The sequence below is a fragment of the Procambarus clarkii genome, chromosome 26, assembly GCF_040958095.1.
Source record: "Procambarus clarkii isolate CNS0578487 chromosome 26, FALCON_Pclarkii_2.0, whole genome shotgun sequence".
Lineage (NCBI taxonomy): Eukaryota > Metazoa > Arthropoda > Malacostraca > Decapoda > Cambaridae > Procambarus > Procambarus clarkii.
Window position 1 is genome coordinate 20,782,049 of NC_091175.1, and position 23,304 is coordinate 20,805,352.

Genomic DNA, 23,304 nt, shown 5'->3' on the forward strand with positions numbered 1-23,304 from the left:
TCCACGAGGAGTGCCACTCCCCCTCCACGAGGAGTGCCACTCCCCCACTGAGTGCCACTCCATGAGGAGCGCCACTCCCCCTCCATGAGGAGTGCCACTTCCTTTGCGTGTTGTGGCTGGTGGTGGTGTTAATTAAGGTACCTGTGTGTCAGGAGGCTGCATGGAGTAACTCAAGTTATACTTGTGTGTGTTGCAGAGGTGGACCAGCTGACGTCGCCCTCGGAGGTGCCGGTGGAGGGCGACCCGCAGACGGAGGTGCAGCTGGAGGTCACGGAGCCGGGCAAGGAATACTTTATACTCAACGGCCGCCGCCTCCAGCTGGTCAAACCCTTGGACCGTGATCAGCAGCTCTCCACCCTCAGGTTCCAGGTGGGTCTCCACCCCCCCCCCCCACCCTCAGGTTCCAGGTGGGTCTCCACCCCCCCCCCCACCCTCCACCTTCAGGTTCTAGGTGGGTCTCCACCCCCCCCCCCACTCTCCACCCTCAGGTTCCAGGTGGGTCTCCACCCCCCCTACCCTCCACCCTCAGGTTCCAGGTGGGTCTCCACCCCCCCCTCTACCCTCCACCCTCAGGTTCCAGGTGGGTCTCCACCCCCCACCCTCCACCTTCAGGTTCCAGGTGGGTCTCCACCCCCCCCCTACCCTCCACCCTCAGGTTCCAGGTGGGTCTCCATACCCCCCCACCCTCCACCTTCAGGTTCCAGGTGGGTCTCCACCCCCCCACCCTCCACCTTCAGGTTCCAGGTGGGTCTCCACCCCCCCCCCACCCTCCACCTTCAGGTTCCAGGTGGGTCTCCACCCTCAGGTTCCAGGTGGGTCTCCACCCCCCCCCCCTTCCCTCCACCCTCAGGTTCCAGGTGGGTCTCCATCCCCCCCCCACCCTCCACCTTCAGGTTCCAGGTGGGTCTCCACCCCCCCCCACCCTCCACCCCCCCCCACCCTCCACCTTCAGGTTCCAGGTGGGTCTCCACCCCCCCCCCCTACCCTCCACCCTCAGGTTCCAGGTGGGTCTCTACCCCCCCCCCCTACCCTCCACCCTCAGGTTCCAGGTGGGTCTCCAATCGCCCCCCTCCACCTTCAGGTTCCAGGTGGGTCTCCACCCCCCCCCCTACCCTCCACCCTCAGGTTCCAGGTGGGTCTCCACCCCCCCCCCTACCCTCCACCCTCAGGTTCCAAGTGGGTCTCCACCCCCCCACCCTCCACCTTCAGGTTCCAGGTGGGTCTCCATCCCCCCCCACCCTCCACCTTCAGGTTCCAGGTGGGTCTCCACCCCCCCCCTACCCTCCACCCTCAGGTTCCAGGTGGGTCTCCACCCCCCCCTACCCTCCACCCTTAGGTTCCAAGTGGGTCTCCATCCCCCTCCACCCTCAGGTTCCAGGTGGGTCTCCACCCCCCCCCCCACTCTCCACCCTCAGGTTCCAGGTGGGTCTCCACCCCCCCCACTCTCCACCCTCAGGTTCCAGGTGGGTCTCCACCCCCCCCTCTCCACCCTCAGGTTCCAGGTGGGTCTCCACCCCCCCCCCCTCCCCACTCTCCACCCTCAGGTTCCAGGTGGGTCTCCACCCCCCCCCCCACTCTCCACCCTCAGGTTCCAGGTGGGTCTCCACCCCCCCCCCACCCTCAGGTTCCAGGTGGGTCTCCACCCCCCCCCCACTCTCCACCCTCAGGTTCCAGGTGGGTCTCCACCCCCTCCACTCTCCACCCTCAGGTTCCAGGTGGGTCTCCACCCCCCCCCCCACTCTCCACCCTCAGGTTCCAGGTGGGTCTCCACCCCCCCCCCCCCTCCCCACTCTCCACCCTCAAGTTCCAGGTGGGTCTCCACCCCCCCCCCCCACTCTCCACCCTCAGGTTCCAGGTGGGTCTCCACCCCCCCCCCCCCCACTCTCCACCCTCAGGTTCCAGGTGGGTCTCCACCCCCCCACCCTCAGGTTCCAGGTGGGTCTTCACCCCCCCCCCCACTCTCCACCCTCAGGTTCCAGGTGGGTCTCCACCCCCCCCACCCTCAGGTTCCAGGTGGGTCTCCACCCCCCCCACCCTCAGGTTCCAGGTGGGTCTTCACCCCCCCACTCTCCACCCTCAGGTTCCAGGTGGGTCTCCACCCCCCCACCCTCAGGTTCCAGGTGGGTCTTCACCCCCCCCCACTCTCCACCCTCAGGTTCCAGGTGGGTCTCCACCCCCCCCACCCTCAGGTTCCAGGTGGGTCTCCACCCCCCCCCCACTCTCCACCCTCAGGTTCCAGGTGGGTCTCCACCCCCCCCCCACCCTCAGGTTCCAGGTGGGTCTTCACCCCCCCCCCCACCCTCCACCCTCAGGTTCCAGGTGGGTCTCCACCCCCCCCCCCCCACCCTCCACCCTCAGGTTCCAGGTGGGTCTCCACCCCCCCCACCCTCCACCCTCAGGTTCCAGGTGGGTCTCCACCACACTCCACCCTCAGGTTCCAGGTGGGTCTCCACCACACTCCACCCTCAGGTTCCAGGTGGGTCTCCACCCCCCCCCCCCCACCCTCCACCCTCAGGTTCCAGGTGGGTCTCCACCCCCCCCCCCCACCCTCCACCCTCAGGTTCCAGGTGGGTCTCCACCACCCCCCCCCCCCCACCTCAGGTTGTGGTGTGGCTGTGAGGACCGTAGAGGAGTTAACATCTCAACCACCATATAAGAGGGTCGAGCAGAACAAGGACTAACAACGCCGCCACAACGAGTTACATTGACAATTTGGTTTCTCAGTTGGATCATTCACAGCCTTAACTGAAAACGGAGTGACTTAACTGCACGTGTTACCAGCAATAACATTGCCATAATTGCTATACATCGAATATAAACATTTGACCAAAGATCGCAGGGTATATTTATCTTAAACAATAATAGCACAGATCTACTAAAATATATTAGAAGTGACTTACCGCATGCCCTCGTGAGTCCATCAAACAATGTACACACAGTATATCATCACTTCCATAAACAACATGCATCAGGCCATTTCTCATTCCTTAAGGTATATACCAGAAGTCAGAAGGTTAGTATACCATTGCTCCCAGATCCAGACAATTGTGGGACAATATACAGCCGGTTCTCCTAAGGTTTCCCCAACGTCAAGAAACTGTCGTACCAAAGCGCCCTTATCCTAACCTACCAGAAGAACCAAAACTGGAAACGGGACAGTGTAAATTTCGCAAGCCGCTTCCATTTTCTAGTACGACAATTTTTGGCCTTATGTAGACTATACGTCAAAATGCGACGTTCTATTAGGAGGACGGGTTGTATTATACATGGGAGAGTTTAAGACTAGACATATTAGGTTAAGAAACTGCAGTACTAACAACGAGAATAGATGTAAATACATAAAATATGTGTATAATAATAATAATAATAATAATAATAATAATAATAATAATAATAATAATAATAATAATGTAATGGAATTGAACCTCTATAAGATAATATGAATCAGTGATCACTGAGCATGTTGTATCTCCTACAATATACAAGATGATGTGCCTAATAGATATCAGAGATGTCAGTTTAATATTCCACACGGGTCTCATGGCCACTTTATTATTTCCACTACAAAGTAGTATGAGGCTACACAGTTATGAACGTGCGGGCATTTTTGAGAGATCTGGTGATATATTTATTACCTATTATGAAACGTGGTTGTGTTCCGTATTAACTTGTAAACCTATCATAGGTGCACATAAATAGGTAATTAATCTGGTATTCACCAAAGAAAATGGACAAGTAATGCAACTTACACAAAAATGCACTTTATATATAAATAATTGCAAGTAGAACCTAAACGCATAACTTAACTAAATCTAGGCCTAATTATACATCGAATTCTAATATAGTAATTCATGTTTGAGAATAAACCCGTTGTGAATAATACAGAGAGCGGCGCTACGGTATCTCTGGGGGTCAGGCGCCTGTGGGACGAGCATAGCCTCATGACTGAGGGCCGAGTCACTCCTCTACCTTACTATGTACTGTACCGTACTGTACTGTACTGTACTGTACTGTACTGTACTGTACAAGACTGTAGTACTGTACTGTACTGTACTGTACTGTAGGACGTAAAATTATATGTATACATATGCAGGTTAGAATTGTAATTTGCCACTGTTAAAACACTACAATCACGCTATTGGTGCTACATAGCCTTGTAGGCTTGGTGCCTTCTTTGATCATTACTTACTTACAATCACACTACGCGGTTGAGTGCTCAATATCCCGCTGCACTAAATTTATAACACATCTCTTTTACCCTCTCCATGAGGGACAAGAAAATATACTCTATGCTGGTTACCATTGTAAATGTCAAGAAATGGCCATCTCTCTGGTAGAAAATAAGTTATAAAAACAAAATCCCCCCCCCCTCCTCATCCATCCCCCCCACCCCCAAGAGTCAGCCCCCCCCCCACCCCCACCCCAAACTCGACCAGTGCGCGTGCCGCCACGACCAGCTCACACGACCAAGGTGTGTGAAGGACGACTGCCGTTGTCCACTGTTGTTGTGTTTAGGACACCCCCCCTCCCCCCTCCCAGGGGAGTTTTGCACCAGATTATTTTTACAGAAAACAATTTTTGTAACATTGGTGTGTTACAGCAGTCACGTCTCGTAGTGGACTTCCTGCTGCTGGTGCCTGGCCTGGTCTTGGAAGCGGGGACTTGGTGTTGGTAGTGGCGTGGTGGTGCCAGGTACTGTATGTAGGTTACCTAGTCAGTAGCAGTAATGAGGTGTGTGGGTGGTGGCGAGCCTCGCCGGTCTTCCTGCCCCCACACCCACCACAAGCAGGGTTAGCACCACTACCTTTTTTTCCTTAAATTTTCCCCCGAGGGGCGAGTTTACTGGGCAGCGTCACTCATCCTGTGAGTGAACACACCGCCATAGCAGCATGTACAACACTCCCCGATAGGAAGAAAACCCACTGGGTTGTTCATCCTGTCACTTGTACCCCAGACACAGCTGGGACTTACATTCTTGTACAACCACTAGCACGCATAGCATTTCGGGCAAGTCCTTAATCCTAATTTTTTGCCCGGAATACGACCCGCCAAATCGTTTAACGATCGTGTAACCATTCACTGCTGGATGAACAGAAGCTACAGCTGGAGTAGGGAGCCGGCCGGCCGAGCGGACAGCACGCTGGACTCGTGATCCTGTGGTCCCGGGTTCAATCCCGGGCGCCGGTGAGAAACGATGGGCAGAGTTTCTTTCATCCTATGCCCTTGTTACAAAGCAGTAAAATAGGTACCTGGGAGTTAGTCAGCTGTCACGGGCTGCTTCCTGGGGGTGGAGGCCTGGTCGAGGACCGGGCCGCGGGAACACTAAAGCCCCGAAATCAACTCAACATAACTTAGTTAAGGGTTGACGACCAGTCAATCCTCCCCGGCCAGGATACGAACCTGGAGCACACCTGGAGAGAGAGTTCTGGGAGTTCTTCTACTTCCCGAGCCCGACCTTAGGCCAGGCTCGACTTGTGATAACTTGGTCCAACAGGCTGATGCTTGGAGCGGCCCCCAGGCCAACATATCCACCATAGCCTAGTTGATCCGGCACTTCTTGTAAGAACTTGAATAAGTGTCTCTTGAATAAATCCACCTTTGTTCCAGAAGTATTTCTGATGCTTGCTGGGTGGACCTCGACACTGGCAATGATCAATATACATTACCCTTGAACTTAACCCAAGACTAAAGTCAACACTCAATGTATCCACACTAGTATGGGATACAGTGTATCCACACTAGTATGGGATACAGTGTATCCACACTAGTATGGGATACAGTGTATCCACACTAGTATGGGATTAAGTGTGTATATCCCCAAGAATGTCTTGCCTTTCATCGTCAATTTTGAGGTGACGTCAAGGCCGCCCTAGTTAGGTCCGACACAGGAGGGAGGGGGAGGGGTGAGGGATGTAGGTGTGGCATGTTAGAGAAGAGTGGGGAGATGGTACCGGAATGCCTGATTACCCTGCTAGGTGAAAACTAGGCAGGTTGGCTGGTCGGGGCTGGCTGGCCCCCACGACTGCCCTGGATGTCTGGTCGGGGCTGGCTGGCCCTCACGACTGCCCTGGATGTCTGGTCGGGGCTGGCTGGCCCTCACGACTGCCCTGGATGTCTGGTCGGGGCTGGCTGGCCCCCACGACTGCCCCGGATGTCTGGTCAGGGCTGGCTGGCCCCCACGACTACCCTGGATGTCTACTCAGGGCTGGCTGGCCCCCACGACTACCCTGGATGTCTGGTCGGGGCTGGCTGGCCCCCACGACTACCCTGGATGTCTGGTCAGGGCTGGCTGGCCCCCACGACTGCCCTGGATGTCTGGTCAGGGCTGGCTGGCCCCCACGACTGCCCTGGATGTCTGGTCAGGGCTGGCTGGCCCTCACGACTACCCTGGATGTCTGGTCGGGGCTGGCTGGCCCCCACGACTACCCTGGATGTCTGGTCAGGGCTGGCTGGCCCCCACGACTGCCCTGGATGTCTGGTCAGGGCTGGCTGGCCCCCACGACTGCCCTGGATGTCTGGTCAGGGCTGGCTGGCCCCCACGACTGCCCTGGATGTCTGGTCAGGGCTGGCTGGCCCTCACGACTGCCCTGGATGTCTGGTCGGGGCTGGCTGACCCCCACGACTACCCTGGATGTCTGGTCAGGGCTGGCTGGCCCCCACGACTACCCTGGATGTCTACTCAGGGCTGGCTGGCCCCCACGACTGCCCTAGATGTCTGGTCAGGGCTGGCTGGCCCCCACGACTACCCTGGATGTCTGGTCAGGGCTGGCTGGCCCCCACGACTACCCTAGATGTCTACTCAGGGCTGGCTGGCCCCCACGACTGCCCTAGATGTCTGGTCAGGGCTGGCTGACCCCCACGACTACCCTGGATGTCTACTCAGGGCTGGCTGGCCCCCACGACTACCCTGGATGTCTACTCAGGGCTGGCTGGCCCCCACGACTGCCCTGGATGTCTGGTCAGGGCTGGCTGGCCCCCACGACTGCCCTGGATGTCTGGTCGGGGCTGGCTGACCCCCACGACTACCCTGGATGTCTGGTCAGGGCTGGCTGGCCCTCACGACTGCCCTGGATGTCTGGTCGGGGCTGGCTGACCCCCACGACTACCCTGGATGTCTGGTCAGGGCTGGCTGGCCCCCACGACTTCCCTGGATGTCTACTCAGGGCTGGCTGGCCCCCACGACTGCCCTAGATGTCTGGTCAGGGCTGGCTGGCCCCCACGACTACCCTGGATGTCTGGTCAGGGCTGGCTGGCCCCCACGACTACCCTAGATGTCTACTCAGGGCTGGCTGGCCCCCACGACTGCCCTAGATGTCTGGTCAGGGCTGGCTGACCCCCACGACTACCCTGGATGTCTACTCAGGGCTGGCTGGCCCCCACGACTACCCTGGATGTCTACTCAGGGCTGGCTGGCCCCCACGACTACCCTGGATGTCTACTCAGGGCTGGCTGGCCCCCACGACTGCCCTGGATGTCTGGTCAGGGCTGGCTGGCCCCCACGACTACCCTGGATGTCTACTCAGGGCTGGCTGGCCCCCACGACTGCCCTGGATGTCTGGTCAGGGCTGGCTGGCCCCCACGACTACCCTGGATGTCTGGTCAGGGCTGGCTGGCCCCCACGACTGCCCTGGATGTCTGGTCAGGGCTGGCTGGCCCCCACGACTGCCCTGGATGTCTGGTCAGGGCTGGCTGGCCCCCACGACTGCCCTGGATGTCTGGTCAGGGCTGGCTGGCCCCCACGACTGCCCTGGATGTCTGGTCAGGGCTGGCTGGCCCCCACGACTGCCCTGGATGTCTGGTCAGGGCTGGCTGGCCCCCACGACTGCCCTGGATGTCTGGTCAGGGCTGGCTGGCCCCCACGACTGCCCTAGATGTCTGGTCAAGTGTTCAAGTGGGAAGAGCGGGGGGGGGGGGGGGGGGAGAAGGTTGACATTTAGTATGAATGGTTCTCCATGGTCGGGAACGTGAAGCGTGTTAGGGTTATCACAGCTCATCTTCCTGTTTAAATGGTACTTTTTGTAACTATGTGGACCATTGTACACACATAGACGTAATGGGTAATTAGGTAGTAGAACTTGGTATTGTTCACTTTATAGTCGGAAAAAAATAAAGCTACAAACTATTTTAGGCCTCAGATAGCGTATATTAGGCCTAAAAATGATAGGTTAGGTTAAGTTTTCTTTGCAACATCAGTACAAAACTTTTTACAGTTTATACAAGTTCAATAGTACCATTTTATATTGTGTAATTGGCTTTTACGTTAATATATGTGCGATGGTCCTTATCGCACTATAAGTACTATATTATAGTACTATAATACTAGTACTATAGTACTAATACTAGGGAGTACTATAAGTACTCCCGAAACAGGAGGACGGGATGGTTCTCGAGGTCCCCCTCCTCCCTTGATCTTGAGGTTATCTTGAGATGATTTCGGGGCTTTTTAGTGTCCCCGCGGCCCGGTCCTCGACCAGGCCTCCACCCCCAGGAAGCAGCCCATGACAACTGACTAACACCCAGGTACCTATTTTACTCCTAGGTAACAAGGGCATAGGGTGAAAGAAACTCTGCCCATTGTTTCTCGCCGGCGCCTGAGATCGAACCCAGGACCACAGGATCACAAGTCCAGTGTGCTGTCCGTTCGGCCGACCGGCTCCCTGGGCCAACTACCCACCTTTGCAGGAAGCAAACCACAACAGTTGCCTAGCTCCCAGGTACCTACTTGCTTGCTGCTAGGTGAACACAGCCACAAGGTGTAAATAAACAGTGTCCTAACGTCTCGACCCGAACAGGGAATCAAACTCTGGTTCGGGTGCGAGGCTCATCACTGAGCCACAGTGAGGGTGAGTGAAAGGTGGAGGCGGACCTGAGGACGGCAGGGTAGAGGGACCTGAGGACGGCAGGGTAGGCGGACCTGAGGACGGCAGGGTAGGCGGACCTGAGGACGGCAGGGTAGGCGGACCTGAGGAGGGCAGGGTAGGCGGACCTGAGGACGGCAGGGTAGGGGGACCTGAGGACGGCAGGGTAGGCGGACCTGAGGGCGGCAGGGTAGGCGGACCTGAGGACGGCAGGGTAGGCGGACCTGAGGACGGCAGGGTAGGGGGACCTGAGGACGGCAGGGTAGGGGGACCTGAGGACGGCAGGGTAGGGGGACCTGAGGACGGCAGGGTAGGCGGACCTGAGGGCGGCAGGGTAGGCGGACCTGAGGACGGCAGGGTAGGCGGACCTGAGGACGGCAGGGTAGGCGGACCTGAGGGCGGCAGGGTAGGCGGACCTGAGGGCGGCAGGGTAGGCGGACCTGAGGGCGGCAGGGTAGGGGGACCTGAGGACGGCAGGGTAGGCGGACCTGAGGGCGGCAGGGTAGGCGGACCTGAGGACGGCAGGGTAGGCGGACCTGAGGAAGGCAGGGTAGGCCGTATCAAAGAGGCTAGGGAAAGTTTGCTGTTGCAGGGTCTGGGGGGGGGGGAAGGGCAGGTTGAGACGTCTCCCGTTGTGACTTTCCCTGTTGGGCAGTATATAGTCTGAGAACGGAAGCGCTTGATCTTACATTTGTTTAGGGTTGTGGGAAGGTGAGTGTATATAGGGATAGAGTGCATGGTAATATCAAGTGATGAGAGGTGAGGTGATTGACAAGGGGGTGCCAGTATTGTGCTCGGGGGAAGATGGAGGTTGATAACTTGAGAGTAAACACGAAACAGGTTTCTTGAGATGTCAGACCCGCGGGCGATGCGGCCCCTTGCCACAACTCTCTACACTTTCTCGGTGTGAACGCCGCCAGGGTATGTATTAGTATGTAGTTCCTGGTGGCGGGCACTGGCGTCGGCCCTGGCGTCTTCACCCCCACAGTCCTGGCGTCGGCCCTGGCTTCTTCACCCCCACAGTCCTGGCGTCGGCCCTGGCTTCTTCACCCCCACAGTCCTGGCGTCGGCCCTGGCTCCTTCACCTCACAGTCCTGGCGTCGGCCCTGGCGTCTTCACCCCCACAGTCCTGGCGTCGGCCCTGGCTCCTTCACCCCCACAGTCCTGGCGTCGGCCCTGGCTCCTTCACCCCCACAGTCCTGGCGTCGGCCCTGGCGTCTTCACCCCCACAGTCCTGGCGTCGGCCCTGGCTCCTTCACCCCCACAGTCCTGGCGTCGGCCCTCGCGTCTTCACCCCCACAGTCCTGGCGTCGGTCCTGGCGTCTTCACCCCCACAGTCCTGGCGTCGGCCCTCGCGTCTTCACCCCCACAGTCCTGGCGTCGGCCCTGGCTCCTTCACCCCCACAGTCCTGGCGTCGGCCCTGGCTCCTTCACCCCCACAGTCCTGGCGTCGGTCCTGGCTCCTTCACCCCCACAGTCCTGGCGTCGGCCCTGGCTCCTTCACCCCCACAGTCCTGGCGTCGGTCCCTGGCGTCGGCCCTGGCTTCTTCACCCCCACAGTCCTGGCGTCGGTCCCTGGCGTCGGCCCTGGCTTCTTCACCCCCACAGCCCTGGTCACACCTCAATTAACATCCTATTAAATCAGTATACTGATTCAGCTTCTTTATCAGAAGAAAACGGGAACCAAACGACTTAATAATATTGCCTCATGGGATCATAATTGTGATTTATAAGACGCACAGCAAGACGCGAGAGATCACAAGAGAGAGAGATCTCCGGTAATCTGACAGAAATGTCAACAGTAATCACTTCCTTAAATGGGTCTTGGTGTAATTATTACCAGGGATCTTGGTGTAATTATTACCAGGGATCTTGAGCATAAATATTATAAATTTGTAAATTAAATCTTAAAATTCAATTAGTAAGAAGACATTTAATGATACAGTACGTCCCATTTTGAATTAAACGGTTACATTAAATTATTACATTCATTAATTGTAATACATTAATTGTATTACATTACAATTAAACTCTCCCTTATGAAGATTACGGAAAAGTTAGACTTTGCAATCTCTAGGAAGGTGAAAAGCAAGTGAGGACATGATTGATGTTGATACCTGGTTGATGGGGTTCTGGGAGTTCTTCTACCCCCCCCCCCCATCCCCAAGCCCGGCCCGAGGCCAGGCTTGACTTGTGAGAATTTAGTCCACCAGGCTGTTGCTTGGAGCGACCCTCAGGCCCACATACCCACCACAGCCCGGTTGGTCCAGCACTCCTTGGAGAAAACTATCTAGTTTTCTCTTAAAGATGTCCACGGTTGTTCCGGCAATATTTCTTATGCTCGCTGGGAGGACGTTGAACAACCGCGGACCTCTGATGTTTATACAGTGTTCTCTGATTGTGCCTATGGCACCTCTGCTCTTCACTGGTTCTATTCTGCATTTTCTTCCATATCGTTCACTCCAGTATGTTGTTATTTAACTGAGCAGATTTGGGATTTGTGTCCTCACTTGTGTACAGAAATATCACACAGGGGATATTTATATAAGTGGTAGGTATATCGACTCGGACACGAAACGGTGTATACAAATTAGATCAGCTTGGATTAGGAAAATAACCAGGGACAATATTGGTTTGGAAATATGGTTGTTGAGTTATATAATAGATATTACAAGTAAGAAGAGGTGGGCTCGCTGGACTGTTCCCAGCATAGATTAGTTAGACATGTACAGTACAGTGTGTGAATGAGGTCGGGAGGTTATAAACAGGAGTTGCCTCACATGGGTTGAGAGACCTGACGTTTACATAATTCTTATATTCTTAACCTTTCACGGTGGGCGAAGATGAGACCCCCAGGGCACTGTGCTTGCTCCACTACTCTTCCGCATCATTATAGCCAACATAAACAAAGACAGAACTATAGTACCGTATCATCCTTTCCAGATGTGACTGGGAGTGTTAGGAGTAGAGACGACACAGGACACAGCAAACTCCAAACGGTTGTAAAACATTTCAGTTGACCACTTAAAACAAAATGATAGTTCTCTTAAACACGCTTATTGTCTGCAATGGAATTTGTTACCCATTCAAAGTTGGAGAAGTTGCTGGCATAGAAAACGTGACGATAAACTTGTTACCGCGAATGCATTCAATAAAAAGCCTAAATCACAGAGATCCTTTAAACTCACTCAACTTGCACTCCCTGGAACGCAGACATTGATCATAATCCACATCTGGACAATTTTAGAAGAACTGATTCCATACCTGTACAAGAAATACTTCATAACGTCGCCAGGAAGCATGACAACATGTATAAAATTGCCCCCACCCCCTCCTGAAAAGCACAGATGTGCTCAGCCACACAATGGTATAAACGTTAAGTGCCCAAGACTCGATGGCCTCCCACTAGGTATAAGACACATTATTATCATTACGTTGGGGGGTAGAAACAGCCTAAGCTACTCTATCACTTTGAGATGTATTTCTTTCTTGTCTCAATAAACATACTTGAACTTGAATTACTACGTCATTACCTACTGGTGCCAGATTCACGAAGCAGTTACGCAAGCACTTGCGAACCTGTACATCTTTTCTCAATCTTTGGCGGCTTTGTTTATAATTATTAAACAATTAATGAGCTCTGAAGCACCAGGAGGCTGTTTATAACAATAACAACAGTTGATTGGCAAGTTTTCATGCTTGTAAACTGTTTAATAAATGTAACCAAAGCCGTCACAGGTTGAGGAAAGATGTACACGGTCGTAAGTGCTTGCGTAACTGCTTCGTGAATCTGGCCCCAGGTGTTCAAACACCACAAAATACAATGGTAAATATGTTCCCAGGAGTGATGGAGTGTAGGAACAGTGAAGGTAAACTCCACTAATGATACATTTACCTAACAGTTCATCAGCTTGTGTTCACCAACTTGTACAAAGCTGCTGTTGTTGTTGTTTAAGATTCGCTACTTGGAACAAAAAGTTCCAAGTAGCACGGACTATGGTGAGCCCGTAGTGTACAAAGCTTTCGTTACATTTTGTTATTGTTTTACTGTACTGACATGTCATATATAATGACCAAACAAAACATATAGAATATGACATAATAATTATATATTGACACAATTCTAGGAGATAATTACATGTAGGACTATACAGTGATTTATCTTTTGTTTGTATAGTTTTTCCTGAGCAAACTGCTGGGAATAGTAAGAGTTGTATACCTTTATTGGTGTGTATACATGAGTATACCCTAGTTATGCTCTGTTTACGGCCAGAGTATACTTCCTGGTTGTATGCGTCACCAATAACAGTAGCAGTATACTCTTGCGTCACTAATAAGAGCAGCACTATACACTTGCGTCACTAATAAGAGCAGCACTATACACTTGCGTCACCAATAAGAGCAGCACCGTACACTTGCGTCACCAATAAGAGCAGCACTATACACTTGCGTCACCAATAAGAGCAGCACTATACACTTGCGTCACCAATAAGAGCAGCACTATACACTTGCGTCACCAATAAGAGCAGCACTATACACTTGCGTCACCAATAAGAGCAGCACCGTACACTTGCGTCACCAATAAGAGCAGCACCGTACACTTGCGTCACCAATAAGAGCAGCACCGTACACTTGCGTCACCAATAAGAGCAGCACAGTACACTTGCGTCACCAATAAGAGCAGCACCGTACACTTGCGTCACCAATAAGAGCAGCACTATACACTTGCGTCACCAATAAGAGCAGCACTATACACTTGCGTCACCAATAAGAGCAGCACTATACACTTGCGTCACCAATAAGAGCAGCACTATACACTTGCGTCACCAATAAGAGCAGCACCGTACACTTGCGTCACCAATAAGAGCAGCACCGTACACTTGCGTCACCAATAAGAGCAGCACCGTACACTTGCGTCACCAATAAGAGCAGCACAGTACACTTGCGTCACCAATAAGAGCAGCACTGTACACTTGCGTCACCATTAAGAGCAGCACCGTACACTTGCGTCACCAATAAGAGCAGCACTATACACTTGCGTCACCAATAAGAGCAGCACTATACACTTGCGTCACCAATAAGAGCAGCACCGTACACTTGCGTCACCATCAAGAGCAGCACCGTACACTTGCGTCACCAATAAGAGCAGCTCCGTACACTTGCGTCACCAATAAGAGCAGCACCGTACACTTGCGTCACCAATAAGAGCAGCACCGTACACTTGCGTCACCATCAAGAGCAGCACCGTACACTTGCGTCACCATCAAGAGCAGCACCGTACACTTGCGTCACCATTAAGAGCAGCACCGTACACTTGCGTCACCATCAAGAGCAGCACCGTACACTTGCGTCACCATCAAGAGCAGCACCGTACACTTGCGTCACCATCAAGAGCAGCACCGTACACTTGCGTCAGAGTGTCATCAGTATAGACATGAAGTGCCTCTCCCCAGCCTTGACGTCTCACCTTCACATAATAAATGTTACCGCTAACATTACTGCTTATTATCAGTTGTTCTCAAACTCTTGTGGTTGCTGCTTGCAATGGCGCTCTTCCGTAGGTCTTGTCACGCCTCTCTCCCTCCCCCCCCCCCCACCGGTGACGTGAGGGACCTCCCTCCCTCCTCCGGTGACGTGAGGGACCTCTCTCCCTCCCCCGGTGACGTGAGGGACCTCCACCTCCTCCCCCGGTGACGTGAGGGACCTCCTCCCCCTTCCCCGGTGACGTGAGGGACCTCCTCCCCCTTCCCCGGTGACGTGAGGGACCTCCTCCCCCTTCCCCGGTGACGTGAGGGACCTCCTCCCCCTTCCCCGGTGACGTGAGGGACCTCCTCCCCCTTCCCTGGTGACGTGAGGGACCTCCTCCCCCTTCCCCGGTGACGTGAGGGACCTCCTCCCCCTTCCCCGGTGACGTGAGGGACCTCCTCCCCCTTCCCCGGTGACGTGAGGGACCTCCTCCCCCTTCCCCGGTGACGTGAGGGACCTCCTCCCCCTTCCCCGGTGACGTGAGGGACCTCCTCCCCCTTCCCCGGTGACGTGAGGGACCTCCTCCCCCTTCCCCGGTGACGTGAGGGACCTCCTCCCCCTTCCCCGGTGACGTGAGGGACCTCCTCCCCCTTCCCCGGTGACGTGAGGGACCTCCTCCCCCCTTCCCCGGTGACGTGAGGGACCTCCTCCCCCTTCCCCGGTGACGTGAGGGACCTCCTCCCCCCTTCCCCGGTGACGTGAGGGACCTCCTCCCCCTTCCCCGGTGACGTGAGGGACCTCCTCCCCCCTTCCCCGGTGACGTGAGGGACCTCCTCCCCCTTCCCCGGTGACGTGAGGGACCTCCTCCCCCTTCCCCGGTGACGTGAGGGACCTCCTCCCCCTTCCCCGGTGACGTGAGGGACCTCCTCCCCCTTCCCCGGTGACGTGAGGGACCTCCTCCCCCTTCCCCGGTGACGTGAGGGACCTCCTCCCCCTTCCCCGGTGACGTGAGGGACCTCCTCCCCCTTCCCCGGTGACGTGAGGGACCTCCTCCCCCTTCCCCGGTGACGTGAGGGACCTCCTCCCCCTTCCCCGGTGACGTGAGGGACCTCCTCCCCCTTCCCCGGTGACGTGAGGGACCTCCTCCCCCTTCCCCGGTGACGTGAGGGACCTCCTCCCCCTTCCCCGGTGACGTGAGGGACCTCCTCCCCCTTCCCCGGTGACGTGAGGGACCTCCTCCCCCTTCCCCGGTGACGTGAGGGACCTCCTCCCCCTTCCCCGGTGACGTGAGGGACCTCCTCCCCCTTCCCCGGTGACGTGAGGGACCTCCTCCCCCTTCCCCGGTGACGTGAGGGACCTCCTCCCCCTTCCCCGGTGACGTGAGGGACCTCCTCCCCCTTCCCCGGTGACGTGAGGGACCTCCTCCCCCCTTCCCCGGTGACGTGAGGGACCTCCTCCCCCCTTCCCCGGTGACGTGAGGGACCTCCTCCCCCTTTCCCGGTGACGTGAGGGACCTCCTCCCCCTTCCCCGGTGACGTGAGGGACCTCCTCCCCCTTCCCCGGTGACGTGAGGGACCTCCTCCCCCTTCCCCGGTGACGTGAGGGACCTCCTCCCCCTTCCCCGGTGACGTGAGGGACCTCCTCCCCCTTCCCCGGTGACGTGAGGGACCTCCTCCCCCTTCCCCGGTGACGTGAGGGACCTCCTCCCCCTTCCCCGGTGACGTGAGGGACCTCCTCCCCCCTTCCCCGGTGACGTGAGGGACCTCCTCCCCCTTCCCCGGTGACGTGAGGGACCTCCTCCCCCTTCCCCGGTGACGTGAGGGACCTCCTCCCCCTTCCCCGGTGACGTGAGGGACCTCCTCCCCCTTCCCCGGTGACGTGAGGGACCTCCTCCCCCTTCCCCGGTGACGTGAGGGACCTCCTCCCCCTTCCCCGGTGACGTGAGGGACCTCCTCCCCCTTCCCCGGTGACGTGAGGGACCTCCTCCCCCTTCCCCGGTGACGTGAGGGACCTCCTCCCCCTTCCCCGGTGACGTGAGGGACCTCCTCCCCCTTCCCCGGTGACGTGAGGGACCTCCTCCCCCTTCCCCGGTGACGTGAGGGACCTCCTCCCCCTTCCCCGGTGACGTGAGGGACCTCCTCCCCCATTCCCCGGTGACGTGAGGGACCTCCTCCCCCTTCCCCGGTGACGTGAGGGACCTCCTCCCCCTTCCCCGGTGACGTGAGGGACCTCCTCCCCCTTCCCCGGTGACGTGAGGGACCTCCTCCCCCTTCCCCGGTGACGTGAGGGACCTCCTCCCCCTTCCCCGGTGACGTGAGGGACCTCCTCCCCCATTCCCCGGTGACGTGAGGGACCTCCTCCCCCTTCCCCGGTGACGTGAGGGACCTCCTCCCCCTTCCCCGGTGACGTGAGGGACCTCCTCCCCCATTCCCCGGTGACGTGAGGGACCTCCTCCCCCTTCCCCGGTGACGTGAGGGACCTCCTCCCCCATTCCCCGGTGACGTGAGGGACCTCCTCCCCCTTCCCCGGTGACGTGAGGGACCTCCTCCCCCTTCCCCGGTGACGTGAGGGACCTCCTCCCCCTTCCCCGGTGACGTGAGGGACCTCCTCCCCCATTCCCCGGTGACGTGAGGGACCTCCTCCCCCTTCCCCGGTGACGTGAGGGACCTCCTCCCCCTTCCCCGGTGACGTGAGGGACCTCCTCCCCCATTCCCCGGTGACGTGAGGGACCTCCTCCCCCTTCCCCGGTGACGTGAGGGACCTCCTCCCCCATTCCCCGGTGACGTGAGGGACCTCCTCCCCCTTCCCCGGTGACGTGAGGGACCTCCTCCCCCATTCCCCGGTGACGTGAGGGACCTCCTCCCCCATTCCCCGGTGACGTGAGGGACCTCCTCCCCCTTCCCCGGTGACGTGAGGGACCTCCTCCCCCATTCCCCGGTGACGTGAGGGACCTCCTCCCCCATTCCCCGGTGACGTGAGGGACCTCCTCCCCCTTCCCCGGTGACGTGAGGGACCTCCTCCCCCTTCCCCGGTGACGTGAGGGACCTCCCACTCTCCCGGTGACTGCCTTATTTCCACCTTTATTGAGTGGTGCTATCTCTGCTGTTTTTAGTATGTCAGGGATAACGCCAGTATTTAGGCGCTGTCTCCCAAAAACAACGTGTGGATTATTATGTATCTCGCCTGCGCTCTAGAGAATACAAATTTAGACATTTTAGTTGGTCCCAATAATGTAGATGTTTTATAGAGTATTTAGCCATAAAGGTTCTTTGCACGCTCTCTAGGTGAGCAAATTATCTTACTCTGAATGGGCCATGGGAGTGTAACAATATTCCACCCTAAAGAGCGCTAGTGTCTTGAAGTGCTCTTTAGGGTGACGTACTTAAAACAGCGGAGATAGCACCACACCGTAAAGGAGGGAATTAAGCAAATACAAAAAACAGACCGATATCACTAACATCACACTTACAAAAATCTTTGAGTGATAAGAAGTAAGATCACAAAGCATATAGAATCCCAGAATCTCCATAACCCTGGACAACATGGGTTCAGAACAGGGCGCTCTTGCCTGTCACATTTACTGGACCACTATGACATGGCACTAGATGCCATGGAAGACAAACAAAACTCTGATGTAATTTACACAGATTTCGCAAAAGCCTTCGACAAATGTGACCATGGTGTTATTGCACACAAAATACGCCCAAAAGGAAAAGTAGGAGGATGGATTTTCAATTTGGTAACGAACAGAACCCAGTGTGTAATAGTCAACAGAGTAAAATCCGGATTATCTGCCGTGAAAAGCTCAGTCCCCAAAGGTATCGTACTTGCTCCAGTACTCTTTCTCCTCCTCGTATCAGACATAAAGGATGCAAACTATAGTACTGTATCATCATTTGCGGATGCCATTAGAATTTTCATTTTCATAGTGGAACCGGCAAACCTCTAATCTAATGTTAATCGTGTCTTTCAGTGGACCACAGATAATAATAATATGATTAATGAAGATAAGTTCCAGCTCCTGCGCTATGGGAAAACGAAAATATAAAAACGGAAACCGGATATAAAACGCAGTCAAATCACATTATAGAACGAAATAGCAATGTAAAGGATGTAGGAGTAATCATGTCGGAAGACCTTACCGTTACAGAACACCATAAAGTAGCTGTCACGACTGCAAGAAAAATGTCCCATTGAAAAGCAGAGGTGCAATAGGTACACTGAGGGAGAGCTCCATTAGCATCAAAGGCCCAAGACTTGTTAACATTCTCTGGCTTCACATAAGGAACAAAACTGGTTAGCCTTATGGGGGTTAAAAAGGGAACTCGATAAACACCTCCAAAGGTTATCTGATCAACCAGGTTGTGATTCATACATTAGGCTGCGAGCCGCCGGATCAAACAGCCTGGTTGACCAGACGACAAACCGGAAGGCCTGGTCTGAGACCAAGGCATGGGGACGTTGATTCCTGGAGCCTCCACAAGGTAGCCTCAATATAGGTGCGTAGACTCAGAACCCTCTCCAGGTTAAGGTATGTCGAACTTCAGGTCGTTCTCCTTCCTTTGATTTGGGGAGTTCTCTCCTGTATTAGTGTTCCTTGGGTCTCCTTGTTGCTGCTGCTTCATTCTTTATTTAATTGAATTTGTTATGCATGGGACGTTTTATTTTTTTCAAAGCCATTTACCCTGTGTATGTGTAAATATGACTGGTAGTCCCGGTGGTAGTTCTGTGCTGGGTGGTGGTGAATGATGAGGATGTTTTAGATTCAGCTACTGGGAACAAAAAGTTCCAAGTAGCACGGGCTATGGTGAGCCCGTAGTGGACTTACATGGCACAGGAGCGGGGCTGTAACTCTGTGATTGGAGGAGTATGTCAGTAGTGATATACCCACTAGCCGCCCCACTGACACAATTCTCGCCGGCCACCCATTCCCCACCTTCACTCTCACCTGCTCCTTGCCTCTCTCCTTCACTCTCGCCGCGCCCTGACGCGCTCACCTCACACCGCGAAGCAGGATGACGCGCGTCTCATTGGATTTGAAGAAAGTAGAACAGTGCAAACTGGAACTAGTAGGTCCATTGTTCATCACAATGAAATGTGTGAAGTAAAACATGTGTATGGGGCAAGTAACAAAGTCAGTAGACTAACAGATGTTGTCACAGCTCGTATAAGACTTGGCTACAAGTATCTCTGGCAGTTCGGCTTGTATAGGGATCTAGATGAAGTAAAGTGTAAAGTGTGTGGACATAGGCAGGGACACACACTCGAACACTATATCTTGGATTGTTGTAAAATTGAGCCTTTTAGAGATAAATCTAAGCTCACTCTGTATGATATGGCAACCTATCTTATTACCATGGATAAATTACCTGAAATCCTTGCACTGTACCCACATTTTGCTTCCAGTAGATGAACGACATATGAGATTCAGAAACTAGTGTATTGTGAGGACTAATAATAAACAGAAGCTCCCCTATGACTCTGTAATATCCCCATTGGCCAAACTATTATATATTAACGACAAGACCTACCATTAATGTATGATGACTTACTGTAAATATGTAGCTCTTGTAATAGCACTTTCTCTGTAACTAGCTGACATTGTATCTATAAGGTGTGAAGGATTGAAGAAATTGTTTATGTAATAATCTAAGATGAGGTCTGATAAAGACCTTTTGTGCCCTCTGTAATGCTTTTGCGCTACCGCTCACAGGATGAGTATGGGGTGCACAATAAACTAGCCGCCTTCGGCGGCAACAATCAAAATCAATCCTATTAATAATTTGTTGACCATAATACCATTGTGACTCGTTACATTACACGCATATTGTTGATATCTAATAATCACATTATACTTAATATCATATTCAACTACGACGTGTTAATATATATTCCCAGCATATTTATGAGAGCCAGTGGTGGGTGAGGGGGGGGGGGGAGCGCCGTCTGTGGTGGGGGAACCATCCCACAGTTCCGGGTCGTGTAGCAAACATCTGGACTTTCTTTGTTGACCTTTTGTGCCTTATTAAGCCACGGCTTCATGCCGGCGCTGCACTTTCTAGCATTGGTCTCACATTGGTGGTATACAGTGTCATTAATCAGCTGTCCCGCTTTCAGAAGACCTATATACTGTTTCCCAGATGAGTTTATATCGAAGATATGTTCCTGCTGTTAGGGAAAGGAAGTCTGTTAGGCTTATCGAAGACCTAAGACCCACTGGTCAACTATTGACCTTCTCCAGGATGCAACCCACAACAGTTCCCTAACTCCCGGGTACCTATTTACTGCTAGATAAGCAAAGTCATCAGATGAAAGGAAAGAACACCCGTCTCTGGTCTGCTGTAGCTGGTGGTGGGGAGCGTGGGCGGGGGTGGTGGGGAGCGTGGGCGGGGGTGGTGGGGGGGGGAGCGTGGGCGGGGGTGGTGGGGGAGCGTGGGCGGGGGTGGTGGGGGAGCGTGGGCGGGGGTGGTGGGGGAGCGTGGGCGGGGGTGGTGGGGAGCGTGGGCGGGGGTGGTGGGGGGGGGGGGGGAGCGTGGGCGGGGGTGGTGGGGGAGCGTGGGCGGGGGTGGTGGGGGAGCGTGGGCGGGGGTGGTGGGGAGCGTGGGCGGGGGTGGTGGGGAGCGTGGGGTGGGGTGGTGGGGAGCGTGGGCGGGGGTGGTGTGGGAGCATGGGGTGGGTGAAGGGGGGTGTGGGTGTCTGAGGTAAGGTCATAGTGGAAGAGGTAACGGTGGTGGTGGTTGGTGGTGGTGGTAATGACTGTGACCCGGGACGCCGGGTGTCACGGCCCGTCCCACATTCTCCTCTACACCAACAACCTTCACCGTTCCCCATCAACCCCCCACCCCGCGTCATCCATCACTCACCACCTCTCCCTATTCTTCGCCCCACCATCCCTACCACCACACGCCGCGTCATCCATCACTCACCACCTCTCCCTATTCTTCGCCCCACCATCCCTACCACCACACGCCGCGTCATCCATCACTCACCACCTCTCCCTATTCTTCGCCCCACCGTCCCTACCACACCGCTCCTGCACCCCAATACCTCCCGTCCTCGGTACTCTTCCCCACTACTGCACACTGCCAACCCCAAATATGTGGCCACGTCTGTGGTAGAAAATAATAATAATAAAAAAAAAAAAACACTAATGTTAGATCTCAACATACGGCACCAGTGACCACCTCGTCCAACGTCACAAAATGATGTACTAAACTGTCCAAACCTAAGCGACGACTCACACACACAAAACGTAGACTTTGCGAGCTGCTATGATTTATAATACATCATATTTTATCCGTTACGAATTTTGACGTCAAAATGCAATGTACTAAACAAGAAGCCAGGCTGCCGTAAGCGCGCGCACTCAATTTCTGTGGACCTCATGACAAATTTAACCCTTACACTCCTCGAATCGCTTGAGTGACTTATTCCATCCGCTTAAATCGCTTGCAGATGATTTAAGGTGCCTCATATTGTCCAAAAGCCCCCCCCCCCAATGCTAGGGTCATTTGTCACCAAAGACCTCTGTCGATCCTTTGCCAGGATTTAAAGGCTTTATTTTGAGTTTGTATTTGATTGAAGAGATAAGACTAGAGGAAACTGCGGAAGGCATATTGGCCCATGAGAGGCAGCTCGTATTTATTTCAATTCTAATTTACGCACGAACGAATCCAGCGATTCCACGTCTATTATATTAGCCGGTAATTTGTTAGATAAATCAACAATAGTGTTTCCATAACAATATTTACTCAGGTCGGCTGAATCTAAACTTCTGTTTGTATGAGTTTAGTGTTAAGTTCCTTATGACCAACACTGACATGGCCATGAACTTATTTCCCCCAGTGTACTCACCCTAGAACTTCACATTTCATCTGTAATGAAAGACCTGTGTGCAGTGGTCGCTTGCTTCAGTGCTAATTCACGTTACTTGCCCGAAGAAAGTTCTTTCCACCCCGTTACTTGCCCTCACTGCCTGCCTTTTATGAGTGAGTGCGAGAACTTGCCTGCCTGGTTGATCCCCTCTTCCCTGACGTATTTACTGAGGCAATCTTCAGGTGGTTTCTACAAGCTTTGCCCTCCAAACTTTCCCTACTCACCGTGGATACCTGGCCTTTCAGTAATTTTCCAAATTGTGTAAATCTCCCGAGATAAGTGGCTTTGCCTTTATACTGTGAGACGATGTCACTGCTGCCTACCATGGTCTTCTGTTGAGGATTTTTGTGATTACAGATGATTGCCTCGGTTATGTTCGTCTTCCCGGCCGTAATGACGGCCATGATAATCTCTGAGCTCGTTCATGACTGCTACTCTGGATGTCGCCGACCCCCCCCCCCCCCCCCCACCAAGCCTTCCATAATTAATCTGCTTCATTTCACTGTGTCCAGTTTGGTAGTCCCCGGGAACACTGCATTAGTGATCCCGAGGTATAAAACATATAATAGCACTGGTCAAAACAAAAGCCATTGCGATTAGTGTCCCCGGGAACGGTAATACAGTATTCCCGGTGACACTAATTGCAATGGCTTTTGTTTTGACCACTGCTATTATGTCGAGTTCAATTTCTCTCCAACCCATTTTTTTCCTTGAAGTTTCCGTCAGCATTGTGGCGACTCAAGACCATGTCTTGAGTCACGTCTTAGAAAATGTGGCTGTTGCTACAGCTGTTGTTCTACCGTATTACTGACGTGACAGTGACTTATATTTGGAATAATCTGGCGTTCCTGGGCCTTCTGACAAATGGTTGCCAGTTAACTGTGACATGTTTGGTAAACACACAGCCTCTCTTCAGGGACACCTGATCGTTTCACTGCCTCGTTCTTTGTTTTACACAAACGAAGAAAAACTTGTTCTACAAACATTTTCCTGATGCTCTTCGAAACCTGTAAATATACAGAAATCATTTAACAATGTAATGGTGCATTTTATACGCGGCGTGTAACGAAGACTCGGCTAAGAATTTCAGTGTCAAGGAAACTGT

The 23,304-nt window shown here is 54.1% G+C and overlaps 1 protein-coding gene across 3 annotated transcripts in view; it reads left to right on the forward strand.

Annotated features, from left to right (window-relative positions):
• The window catches only part of Cad99C (cadherin 99C), a 226,593-nt gene that overhangs the window by 107,574 nt on the left and 95,715 nt on the right, over positions 1-23,304 (forward strand). For all 3 annotated transcript variants that reach the window (XM_069331962.1, XM_069331961.1, XM_069331960.1), the window contains exon 4: positions 197-369. In XM_069331962.1, the coding sequence (XP_069188063.1) occupies positions 197-369 (173 nt within the window). The remainder of the gene's footprint in view (positions 1-196; positions 370-23,304) is intronic.